This window comes from Drosophila obscura, unplaced genomic scaffold (assembly GCF_018151105.1).
Source record: "Drosophila obscura isolate BZ-5 IFL unplaced genomic scaffold, ASM1815110v1 contig_17, whole genome shotgun sequence".
In the NCBI taxonomy this organism is placed as follows: Eukaryota; Metazoa; Arthropoda; class Insecta; order Diptera; family Drosophilidae; genus Drosophila; species Drosophila obscura.
Genome location: NW_024542757.1, coordinates 2263165 through 2276421, shown reverse-complemented (window position 1 = coordinate 2276421; position 13257 = coordinate 2263165). Strand labels below are relative to the sequence as shown.

Genomic DNA, 13257 nt, shown 5'->3' with positions numbered 1-13257 from the left:
TATATATATTTCGGCAGCTAAAACGTTTGCAAAGTGGCTTCGCTCTTTCCCTTGGAGAAATTAGTCTGGCAATCTTTGATTTATTGCCAGAAATTCCCTTTTTGCCGCTTGCAATTCGGTAGCATTTTGTTGCTTTGACACCAATTGGTGTTTTCGGTTGTCTGTCCGTCCGTTGCACGCTATTGTGGCAGTGGCATGGAGCATGGTTGTTGTTGCTATATGCTGCTGCTGCTGCTGTTGCTGTTGCTGCTGCTGCTGCTGCTGCTACTTTTGCTGGTTTTGCTGTTGCATGTCAGTCACTCAAATGGCTGACAGCCAAACGAACAAAGTTCGTGTTCGGTTCGGTTCGGGGCAGAAGCTGTGTGGCGGCGGCGACAGCGTCAGCGTCAGCAGCAGCCTCTTGTTGTTGAAGTGCCCAAACCGAAGGTCAAACCATTCGGTGGTGTTTGGCTGTTTGGCTGCTGCATTTGCAAAGTGATCGAAACAATGTGTTGAGAGCCATCGAATTTGAGCACTTGAGTGGTCAATGTCGCCTCTGCGGTTGTTTGGGTGCTGGTGCTTTGTATACCCTGTACTTGCACACTGCGATCAAGGGTGTACTGTATTCGTGGAGGTGTAGACTATAACAGATAGAGAAAACCGAACTTTGGAGACGCACCTGAGGTATTTTAAAGCTACTACCATTTAGCGCTATTATTTATTTGGAATTTATCTACCAAATAAACAAAAATCATTACTATCAGGCAGCATTACATGACATCTTCGCTTTCTACTTTCAGCAGAAATTCAAGCGTGGGTAATTCTCTGCTCCGTTCAGCGTGCGAGGGATTTTATAGTATAAATAAAATATAATAATAATAATAAATAAAGATAAATAATAATAATAATAAAATAAAATTTACTAAATTATGTATAAGAACCAAACAATATTTCTGCAGATTTATAATGTATTCTATTCCATTGAAATATTGAATATTGATGTCCATGACTCAATCTTTAACAATTTCGCTTGACAAAAAAAAACCAAAACCAAAACCAAAAACAAAACGAAAATGCAAAGTAAAGTGAAATAAAACAAAAAGATTTGGCATATCATGAATATTTTATGAACTGAGAAACTGGTTCCATTTGCTGCTCCGTCTTGCTCTGCCCCTCTCTTTCACCCCATTCCACTCCACTCCACTTCATTCCATTCTCTGTTTCTGTCTGTGGCTTTCGCCCTCATTACAAAACACAAATCATGCATTGCGTTTACTTAACGGTTAACAAAAAGCTGACAAATTTATTGTCGCCGCTGACATAAATATCGGCATCGGTATCGGACTACTGCCACACACGGGAAATGTGTCAGGCGCACTGGGAACAGTAATGTGCCAAAAAATCGTGCCGTAATTGACACATATACGGGGATATATCACAGTATATAATATACTGTATATCAGGTTCACATTATGCAGAATGAGAACAAAAGACTAAAGGAAAGAGAAAAGAATCCGCACAGCGTTCACTGAGTAATTGAATGGAGTGTGTGTTCGGTGTGTTCGGTGTGTGTGTGGTCGTCGCTGGGAGATCAAAGGTGTATTTGTACATGGAACTCATTTTTAATGAGGATCACAGCTTTATATAGAGCTTTTATCATTTCGGGCTTCTCGATCTACTTTTGAGATTTAAATCTGTGAAATGTCACAGAAAAGAAACCATTTAACTCAATTAATTTATCGGAACGGTAACTGTTAAGCGTGTGATCTTTTTCTCATGCTTTCCGAACTCTCGCTTCCCCACTCTCTCTCTCTCTCTCGCTCTCTGCTGATACTCTCCTTGTTGGCTCGCTGTCTTTCTGTCGCCAGCATTTAACTGCATTCTGTGAGAGGCGTTGCAGAGTATCAGAATACAAAAAGATGTACTCTAACAGGTGAGACCTTCCTCATGCAAGACACCTTTAACCCCGAAAAGAATCCACAAATAAATTTCATAAATTTCTACACATATTTTATGGTCTTTCACTTTCCGCCTCTGTGGTCCATGTTTGGCATTATGCATATTTTTTGTGCTGCTTCTTGCTAATGAACTGCTAAATGCCAAAAATGGGTTCTCCCTGCCTTCAACAGATCTTGAAGTTGAAATTTCACTTTTCCCCCCGCCCCACGAAGACAATGCCGCTGAAGTACGAGTGGTATGGCTAATGCAAAATCACCAACAGGTTATACACACACACATCCACACAATATCTAGTTTAAATTAATTTCTTTTTCTTCATCTTCTAATTGGGTTTTTGCTGTTGTTTTTTTTTTTTTTGCAAATTTTTAATTAAAACATTTTGTTGAGTGAAAGTTTTTTCCCCCCATTTTTTTTTCGAACTTGTGAGATCTCTGACTTGTTTATTTTAATGGTCAATTGTCAGCTTCCGTTCTGCCTCAAGGAAAACCAAAAAAAAAAAAACAAAAAAAAACAAAAAGAGTGCAAAGCAGAGAGGGCAAAAGAAGAGCACGACAACAATGACAGAGATGAACAAAAGATATTTCATTTTAATTAAAAGCTACAAAATAAAAATGCACAATTTGTGGCGAAATTAAATGGCATTTTTCCACTTGGCAGCCAAAAGCGCAAAAACCAAAAGGCTGTGTGCAAACGGCAACACAGCAATAATTGTGTGAAAAGTTAATTAATTTCCTTAAAAGTTTACACATCTTTACAGCCATAAATACATACGTATGTATGTATGTATGTATGTATGTATGTATGTATGTATGTATGTATGTATGTATGTATGTATGTATGGCATGGTCTCTGTCTGATGTTTTCATCACTTTTTGCATGACGTTGACTTCATTTAAATGAAGCTTCTGCCATTGCCATTTCCATTCCCATTCCATCGCCTCTCTCCCACTGGTATTTGTGGCTGCGATGAGGGGCAAACACTTCAGAGTGCTTCAGAGTCCGAGTTGGGAGTCCAAGAGTCATCGCTGGGCAGCCGGAGAGATGTCCTTCTGCAGTACAAGCGAAATTCTTGAGCGTGCATTGACATTTGCTTTGGCTTTTGGAGTGGTTCGAGTCTGTTGCTGTTGCTGCTGCTGCTGCTGCTGCTGCTGCTGCTGCTGCAGTGGAGAGGAGTCGAGTCTGCCATGAGTTGAATTTAACACCTTTTTTGTTATGCCCCCGGCATGTAAAGGCCCAAAAGCAGAACTAGACAGAGTCGCAGTCCCAGTCCCAGTCGCAGTCCCTTGTCCCTGTGCCAACAATGGTTGCTGTTGCTGCAGCTGCTGTTGCTGCTGTCATTGTTGCAACATAGAAGCCACTGCAACAGCAACAGCAACAGCAACATCGAGTAGCAGCCCTTTAAAGGACAGCGGCAATGCACTCAAAAAATTGATGACCCAGCAGCAACGGCAACAGCAGCAGCAGACTGTGGAACGTGACGTGGATGCGACTGACAGGCGACAACCCAAAAGAATGAGGCAACCAAAAGGGAATCATCAACATTTAAGTTTCAAATTGAATCTCCCTCGGCGACAACGACAACGACAGCAGCAATGGACAATCAGCGACAACTTGACCTTGCTTTTCTTGCAGTGCACACGATGCTGCGGCTGCGGCTGGGGCTGGGGCTGGGCCTGTAATGGATGCAATCTGGTTACCCCTGGGAGACTTGACAATTGTTGGCCATAAAAGTGCTAAGCAGTTGGCCATTTGTGGGCCCAACATTAGAGCAACGCACAGCAACAGAGCAACAGTCACAGCAAAAGCAACAACGAAAGTATTAACAAAAGACTTAGGCAGCATACGCGAATCTCCACCTCCAACCCCTCACACAGAGGCACAGACCCACAGACAAAACCCCACCCTACATTCCTCCTACAGCACAGCAAAGCACTGCACTGCACTGCACTGCAGAGCAGAGCACCACCTAAACAATGGCGCGTGCTGCGGTTTAAAGTTATAGCCAGAGCCAAAGCCTGTTTTGGCCAAAGCTATTGCGTAGACTTGGCCTAAACCTGCTCTGGTCATGAAAATGCTGCATTACAGGCATTACATTGGGCTCTCATTCGATACACTACACGTATGAGGGGGATACGCGCGATATGGCAAGATATAGAAAAGGAAGAGCATTCGATCTTCAACGGAATGTATTGTATTTCAACTGAATTACTCATGAGTCAATGGATCGTCTCTTTGTTCTTAAGATTCGAATTCAAATATCAAAAAGAGTCAAAAGAGTATCCCAAGGATCGTCTTCTGGTTGTTAGTTTATGTGTGTGGTTCTAGCTGCTGCTGCTGCTGCTGCTGCTGCTCCTGCTGCTGATGCTGTTGTCTCTGAGATCTAATAAAGTCAAGTCAGGCCATGTGGCTAACGAAAGTTATTTATGCACGAGCAAGTCTACTTAGGCCTGCATGCGTCATCGGTTGCTGTTCATAATTTATGCCAAGACTCGGGGCCCCAAAGCCCCACAGTCAGATATGGAGCTATGATTGGGTAGGGGGGGGGGCGCTGGCAACCAAAAGTTGCTGTGGCGTGGGTGTTAATGGCAAACAGAGCGAGCGGCACAGCAACAAATACTCAGCTGTGTGTGGATAGAAAACAAGCTGAACAACTACGACAAGAACGAACGACAGCAGAACGAACAGCAGCAATACCAGAGTAAGAGTACGAGTACGTGTACGAGTGTACGTAGTGCCACAAGAGAGCTCTGAGCCCAGAGCCCAGAGACAACACACAGCACAGCACAGCACAGCACAAAAGGGTCGACGACTCCAAAAGCGCCCGCATCGGAGGAAGGAAGCCTGCCACAGCAACAGCAGCAACAGCAGCAGCAACAACAGCAGCAACAGAGACAACTGCAACAGCCGCAGAAACAGCAACAGCGGTATTGGTTGTTGTAGTGCTGGTACTGGCAGTGGCAGTGGCAGCTGGCAATGGCCGTCGTTTCAGAGTGGCATAAAGCAAACAAATGGAAATTGTTTAAAGTTAGCTTTGGTTTATGGCCTTTTGCATGGCGGCATGGAGAGCCCCGGCCAATGCTAATTGCAATGGAATGTCCAGCGAGTGCCCCGCCTGCGTGGGATTACAGTTAATTGCAAAAAGATATAGAGCCAGCACAGCACGAGGCAGCCACCACCAAACCACAGAGGATGATATCCAAAATACATACCCATACACAATAAATATGTACGCCGTATATTTAAGAGCAAACGGGGGAGCAGCCACCTAAGTCCTTTGACTGGAGGGCGCAAACTTGAAGGGGCGAAAGGGTTCGCCAGAGCCGCTGTAGAACTTGGACTGAAACTCCACCCAGTGGAGACGGAGCGTGTGCAGGAAGGCGGAGAGGCCCTCCATGCCCACCAGAATGGCCACCGTGAGCACGGACCACGCCAGGAAGGAGAAGGCCAGCATGGGCACGGCCATATAGATTGGGGCATCAGTTTTCAGACCCTTGGCCAGGACCATGTGCCACAGCACATGCGACAACTGATCGTGGGCCAGGGAGAGGGCCCACAGGCGCAGATACGAGGCGGTGTGTGAGACGGAGCCGAGCACCGTCTCTATGGTGTGTATGCCCGAGTGTATCCAGATCTCGGATAGATCAAACTCCTCGGCATGGTCGGCACTGTGGGCCTTCGGCTTGGAGTCGCGCTTCTCGTTGACGGTGTCCTCCTGCGAATCGATGGAGTAGCGCTGAGCGGAGCGCATCTCCTTGAGGATCTCGCGACCGTTCTGCTTCAGCTCCTGAATGTCACGCTCCTGCCGCTGCTTCTTCAGCTTCTTTTGCCGCCGCTGCAGATAGATGGGCTTGCCGGCCAGCAGAACGGGCACCGCCAGGAAGGCAACAAACACCAGGATATACTCCAGCAAACGTTCACCTTTGAACATCTCACTGTTGCACTGGACATCGTCCAGCTCTGTGTTCTTCATCAGCATCATGTCGATGAAGGTGATCAGCACGGAGGGGGCACAGGCCGAGTTGAAGGGCGTTGACTTCAAGCCCCCATACAGCAGCCACTTGAGGAAAATGAGGAAAACCAGGTAGCAGAAGAGGCAGATCATGAAGACAAACTGCGGCACGACCACCAGCAGGAGATCTGCCTTTCGCTTCAGGATCACACAGTTGACGGCCGACAGCGAGAGGCCGAACATCATCTGGGCAATGCCCAAAATAATGGCCAGCTTCATTTTCAACGAGTTGAAGGTGGTTATCGAGTCCTCGCCGCACACTTTCCACACGGGATCAACGCCAAAGGGATAGGGATTACCCGAGTAGAAGTATCGATTCGATGGATCCAGATTCAGCTGCCCGGTCATGTGGTCCAGCGTTGAGGCATTGTAGCGGCAGCTCCAGCTGGATCCGAAAATGTTTAAGGACTTGGACAGCGCATCGTTGTAGATCAGACCCATATAGATGGAGAACAGACCCATCAGCAGGACAATGTAGCGTCCGGCGAACAGAATGTTGAGTATCTCGTTCTCCTCCTTGGCGGCCCGCTGACCCGCCGCGATACTCTTCTCCTTCCAGATGAGCAGAAGGGCGAAAAGGGTCACCAGTATGCCGTGGCCAAAGTCCCCGAACATCACAGAGAACAGAAACGGAAACGTGATGATGGTGTAGGGTGCCGGATTGATCTCCCTGTAGTCCGATATGCCGTAGGAGTCGATCAGATTCTGGAAGCCCTGCGTAAACTTATTCAGGCGAAAGAAGGTGGGCGGAATGTGGCTGGAGTGGCGATTCTTCTTCAGCAGCAGGGGCGGTAGGGACTGCTCGTCGGTGCTTTGTCTCGCGGGCCCCAGCATTGACGGCTCATTATCAGCATCCGACACTAGCTCCTCCTGTTGCTGGTCCTGCTCCTGCTGCTGGTTCTCCTCTTCCTGCTGCTGCTGCTGTTCCGGCTTATCCGCGCCGGCCTTTATCCGCGTTCCCTTCTTCAGGGCCGTGCGAACGCCCTCGAGATCGGAGACGGGCACAAAGCACTCGGCCTGCAGATACTTCTGACGCTCCAGACCCCCCACCGGTCGCAGGCGATTCAGCAGATCGTAGACCCGCACGGCCTTGGTTAGATTCACCCGCACCAAATACAGATCCCGGGCGGTCACCTCCAGGATCTGCACGCGTATGCGCTGCGACTCGTACAGGATGCGCTCCAAGTTCTCTATCTCCTCGCTCAACTCCTGAACCTTCGCCATGCGCAGCGTCGTCGATTCGGGGCACTCGTAGATGGTCACATGGTAGGCGTGACAGAGCTTGTTGACCTTTGGCCAGATCATCGTCGAATTGGTGAGCAGCAGCAGCGAGAACTTGCGCACCTTCTCCGACCGGTGGCCATGGAAGTCCATCATCGGCATGGGCATCTCCGCGAAGCGTACCACCAGATTGAAGCCGAACAGCCGGTAGCACAGCAGCTCGAAGCTCTCGAACTTATCCGCCCGTATGCTGCCGATGATGTAGTTCAGCTGTCGATGCGCCGGACTGTCCTCGGCCGCATCCTTGATCAGCGTCAGGAGCGTGCTCTCCGAGTAGAGCAGCTCGCTGCCCATGTCGGAGGCAAAGAACTTGTCGGCCTTGCCGATGGCAAATCGATGCTCAAGCATCCAATATCGGCGACGATCCAGGGCATTGTAATGCTCCATGACGGCCGTTGTCTCCACATGCAGCCGCCGCAGCCGCTCGCCGTACTCCTTCAGATCCCTCTCGATCAGCCGATTCTCCCAGTCCACATCCGGATAGAAGTACACCTTGATCTGCAGCTCCGCCATCTGATGCTGCAGATTGTCCGCAATGCGGAGCAGCTCGCTGCACAGCGTCACCTTCTTGGTGTACATTCCGTTCATCTGGCGATCCTCATCGTAAACGTTGTTGAACTGCAGGCCCCCGTGGTGCCCCAGCTCCATGACGCAGTCGAAGGCGTTCTCCGTGTGGAGCAGCAGCTGGCACAGCTCCATTTCCTCGCTGCGGAAAAACGCTTTGGCCATGAGCAACAACAAAAAATGCCAAACAGCTACGAAAAAAAAATTTAAAAAAATATCTAAATATAAATGTTTCTCTCTGGCTGGTTGTTGCTCTGTAGTAGAGATCTGTCTTTGTGTGTCTTTGTCTCTGTTTTCTGGACCTGCTCTGTTTTTTTTTCTTCTTCTTTTGTTTTTTGGTTCGGGTTTTTTGTCTCCTGCTAATTGATACGTTTGTTTGTTTTTCTCTCCCCCATTGTTGGTAGTAGCATATGCATCTATTTATTTTGTCTTTGCCGTTTTGTGGCTTATTTAATTCGAGTAGCAAACATGTCCGCCAGCGGCCTGAGCTTGAGAGATCGCGATTCGCGACTGAAGATAATGCCATGCTTTGCATGCAAGCTCGTTGCAGTTGCAGCAGTCGCTGCTGACACGCCCACGCCGCCGCCGCCACCGCCGCCGCCGCCGCTGCCCCGCCTCGCCACGCTACAGTGCACAATCCACATGGGGAATTGTGGGAACCATCGGACTTCCACATAAATTGTGGGAAGTCTTTCTGAAGAACCCTCAAATGATTTCAAATAGTAATAAATATTTTATGCATCACAGATTCTCACTCAGCCTCAGGCTGAAGCCACGATCCACCCTAAGACTTTTAAACTTCGAATGTATTTAAATATTCCTACGATTTGTTGACATAACATAGAAAGAATACGAGCATCGTAAAAATTGATGATCCCATTTGATGATCGTTTACTGTTTATAGTCGGAATTTCAATAGAAATTTCATGAATAAATTAGGCAGGGCATTTTTGGGTGCTTTTATTCTTTTATCTGCATGCAAATATATTAAATTGTATTTACATTTTAGCTCAAAAATACATAAAAAATAAAGACGAAATATATGAAAGTATTTTGAAATTCTTAAGAACTTAAATCATGTTTTGGGAAAACATTACCAACCCTTCCCTTCCATTCCCTTTATTAATCCCGAACCAAACTCAGACAATTGCGAAATGCGTTGCAGTTAAAAATCAATTCGTTTTGTTTGAATAAGTTTTCACGTTTCTGCTTTGTTTTGCTTTGCATTTAATTTAGTTTTAATAAAGACAAACGCCATTCGATTTAGTTTGACAAGCATTATGGCCAGACATTGTTTTTGATGGGGGGCTCTTCTCCTTATATAAGCAGAAGAGTCGCAGCTTTCAGAGAGTTTCGTTTCATTTCATTTCGAAAAAGAAACATTTTTCCCATAAAAATCGTTGCAAGGGGGGAAAAGGGGGAGGGGGGAATCCATTTCAAAGCCCAAATTGTTTGATAATTTCCAACAAACTGACTGACTGACTGACTGAAACTCTTTGTAAATGGAATTTTCGGCTCATTAGCCAATGCTAAAAGGAAAATAACCGAAACTCAAGGGAAAATTGTATTCGAACGCGGCCATAAAATGTTCGTTAGCACTTCTCCACCTCCGACTCCACCTCCCCTTTGCCGTCTCCTCCTACTCCACCAACAATGAAAGTAAAAGTGCACTTGATAATTTCTTTGGCAAAGCGGCGCGACTCTCCGTCGATTTGGCTTGGTTAAATTGTCTGACAATGGGCGTTTTGGCCCGGCCAATTGCTATTGTGCGGTACGGCAGTTCGATTTCATTAGAGCCCCCCCAAAGAAATTAAGTCACCAAATTGAAAGTTTCGAAAGCAAAAGTGCACAAAAGTGAGCCCCGCGGATGAAAGTTTTCACTTTTACGAGCAATGAGAGCAATGTGCGACAATTGCAGGCAATAAATCAAAGAAATATCAAAGTCAGTTCAAGAACTGCAAAATGGTTTAACAAATGTCGAACACGTGTTCCAGGCCATGATATATACATATATACATACGTATATATAATACATTTACTCCTCTACTTTGGACGAAACAATGTCAATTTGTAGCTGAAGGCAAAGGCAAGAGCCATACGGCTTGTGAAGAGTCTTTTCAAGATTTATTTTTGTTAAGTGCCATATTTCTTGGGTTATTGTATTTTTGAGTATTTTCATAAACTAATTTGCATTTCTCTTTTGCCCACTCATTGTACGGGGAGTAAGCAACCACCGTTTTCAACCTCTCCCTTCTTTCTTTTACAGAGGTAATGTGATCAGCGATCTGGAAGCAATTAGAAGCCGCATACAACAAAAGGTAAGGGACGAGTACGAACATCAGCCAGACATTGATTTTTGTCATAACGCCCTCGCTCGCGCCCTCGCATTCATTCAACTTTATTCATCTTTCGACTCATTTCCACTCACTGTTTTGAGTTGTGGCCGGCAAAGAGAAAGTGCATCTCATGAGGCGGCCGGCCCGTAATTTGCCAGAACCCATAATTAACGCCTAAACAGACACGAGGCGGCCCAACTCGAGCCCCTCTCTGACTCTTTTTTCTCTCTTTTTCATTATGGCAATCAAGTGCTCGTATTCCGAATCAAGTGGACTCTGGAAGACAAGATTTCATTTCATTTCGTTACGTTTCTTTTTTAATTATAGAGAACACTAGACAGCTCTCGGCTGTGGGTGTGGGTGTGGGTGTGTGGGGGCGTAGGCCCCAGAAACGGGTCAAGAATTGCCAGAGATGAAGGGAAAACTGCTAGCGAAAGTTGAAAAAGTGACAAAAAGTAATGACACGCGAGGGGGGGGAGGGCTTACTTATACACGTGTATTCTCCATCTAATGGTCTGTTTGGTCTTAGGTAATCTTAGCGTCTAAAGCGGCTCTTCTCTTACGCATTAGTGAGGCTCATCAGGTTCGCCGCTTAAGTCATTCGTTTCGGCCGCAGACAGTGCGTGGACTTGGCACCGTTACACAGGCCACAGACATGATGGCGAAGGGGAAGCGGCAGAAGACGCAGAAGGTGGCTGCCACAAATGCTGCCTGACGGCGGCTTCATTAAAATGTCTGCCTTGAAGATTGGCCTGGCCAAAACCGTTTTGTTTTCGTATGCACCCTGGGATTTTGCTGTAGGGCGCCGAGGGTATATAGCGTTTTCGTGTGGATGTGTGTGTGACAGGCGAAAGAGGAATTTTAATTTGCGACTACACTTGATTCTCTGATACTCTGACATCCGTAAGATATTGCCATCATATGGCTATCAGCCATAGCTACAGGGTAATCCCCTTGCCGTAATACCGTTCTAGGCCGCTTTGGCTTGTTTGAAATTGAAACGTCTATGTCTGGTGTGCAGAGACTGCGGCTGAGACGGCCAAATGCATCATCGTCTGTGGCACGTTGTGGATGTCAGCTTATCGCGCCAGACGAACGCATCTTGGCGGGTTGGAAGGGGCGAAAGGAGAGGAAGGGGAGGCCATGGCTTTGGGCCTGCTCAGGGTCTGAAGCTTCCGCCTTGGCCAGGTTCAAGATACACCAGCTTCAGCTGAAGCTACAGCTTAAGCTTCAATTCCAACGCCCGCCGCCACAGCCCCAGCCACAGCCACAGCCATCGTCATCGCCACCAGCGAGCAATTTTCAATTTGCCAATTGTAGCAGTAAAATTTTGTATATGTAGCTGTTCTTTCTGTCGCTTCTCTCTCGCTCTTTATCTCTCTTGTGGGTCTTTGCTGTCTCTCTCTCTCTCTCTCTTGTGAGTCTTTTCTGTCTCTTTCTGTCTTCCTCCAGCTTCCTCTTGCTTCTCTTGTTCTTGATTCCCTTCCTTGATTTCTGGATTTCTGGATCTTCTCTCCCTTCTTTGATTTGTGTGCGTGTGTGTGTGCTTGGAATACCGTTAGCTTGTGTGCTCATGTGGATTGGCTTTAGGTGTTTGTCTTGTCCGTTCTTGTCTCGACTTCACCTGCTCGCTCGCTCGCTCGCTCACTGGCTATCGCTGGCTCCGAATCTGCTGTTCGTTCAGCGATCGGTGCTTGGTGCTTCGGGGTTCGAGGTTCGGGGTTTGGGGTTTGGGGGTGTGTGCGTGTGGGTCTGGGTCTGGGCCTCCACTAATTTGCGACAATTGGCCAGGCCGTTAGTCGGCTCTGAATTGACGGATGAACTCCACTCACTGTCCGCATGGCCAAGGGAACGTGGCCTTTTTGCCCATGGTTCCGCAGCCCGCATATGTACATACATATGTACCCCGTACATCAATTTATCGAGGAATTCTGCCATGAAATTACAAGAGTACAAAGATCATTCTCATTCCCATCTAACCAGCAGACAACCTTGCGAGGGCTGTTACGGAAGTTTAGTTTGTATTCAAATTTAATTATAATTATACTATAATTACATATGTATGTACAAACATATATTTGATTTGTATTTCTTGGCGGGAAGCAGGAGATTCCAGGGTAGAGGGGAAAGCAAAGGTCATTGGTTGGACAGAGTGGCTTCAGTGATGTGTGTGTGTGGCAGCCAGAGAATACATATGTGGGGGGAACAAGGTTGGATAGAGAGATACGACAACATAATTAAAAAAAAAAAAATATGAATGGAAATAGCAAAATTAAAAACCTATGATTAGGTTTAAATATGAAAGAAAAAATATCAAAAATGAGAAATGCACAGAATCATTTAAGAGAGTCTCCACAGCTCAGGTCATATCTCCCTGCCGACTTTGGTCTGACTCACCCACCAACCATTAAAAAACCTATTTCCCAGAAGCACACAAAAACACAAACAACAGCAACAGCAACAACAACAACGAAAATTCCCCCCCAATTAGCTGTGTGTCTGACCCTTCAGGTTGGATTTATGCACCATAAATATCCAGAAATTGACAGACAGTCGATGGGCGCTTTGCGTAACTGCAGCAACGGCGGCAACTGGCCATTACAAAAGCTGCCCCCTTACCGGGCTGCAGTGTTGGAACTTGCAACATGAATGTTCGGTGAGGCGGGGGGAGCGACACACCACGACTATCCTCCACATATGGGTGGATGGATGGATGGATGGCAATTCATTAAACACACGCTGCTTTGCATGATTTCGGTTTAGGGTTTCTTGCCACGGCTTTTGGCAACATGGTCAAACATGACCCAAATTTTGATTATGACCGCACCACACACAGGCGCTGGGGCGCTGCACTACGTCCCGGTGTTCGATCTACCGGGCACCGGCACCACCCTCCCCACAGCAGGGCGTCAGCATCAGCCCCCAATGCGAGCGGCACGAGTTCAAAGTGAAATTCTGTATTTTGATTGTTGGTTCACATGACCGCGATGGAGGGGTTTGTCAGAACCTAATCAACACATCATCAATAACAGTGGGAAATCATTTCTTTCTTCTCTTTTTTTTTTTTTTTTCGTGTTTTTTTTTTTGCCATACCGTGCTACGAGTATTTGTTTGTTTGGGTTTTACATT

The 13257-nt window shown here is 46.7% G+C and overlaps 1 protein-coding gene and 2 long non-coding RNA genes across 4 annotated transcripts in view; 1 reads left to right on the top strand and 2 right to left on the bottom strand.

Moving 5' to 3' along the window:
- The window catches only part of LOC111076557, a 41907-nt gene extending 30404 nt beyond the window's left edge, over positions 1-11503 (top strand). For both annotated transcript variants that reach the window (XR_005967547.1, XR_005967548.1), the window contains one exon: positions 10059-11503. This is a non-coding gene — a long non-coding RNA (uncharacterized LOC111076557). The remainder of the gene's footprint in view (positions 1-10058) is intronic.
- The window catches only part of LOC111079478, a 69257-nt gene that overhangs the window by 16235 nt on the left and 39765 nt on the right, over positions 1-13257 (bottom strand). The window lies entirely within an intron of this gene.
- LOC111079475 (V-type proton ATPase 116 kDa subunit a) lies at positions 5151-8069 on the bottom strand. The gene has a single exon (XM_022374665.2). The coding sequence runs from the start codon at positions 7955-7957 to the stop codon at positions 5204-5206; it is 2754 nt and encodes a 917-aa protein (XP_022230357.2). The 5' UTR covers positions 7958-8069; the 3' UTR covers positions 5151-5203.

Bases quoted from the DNA above. Each gene is read 5' to 3' on its own strand.
- LOC111079475 (XM_022374665.2), bottom strand. From the start codon at position 7,957: ATGGCCAAAGCGTTTTTCCGCAGCGAGGAAATGGAGCTGTGCCAGCTG.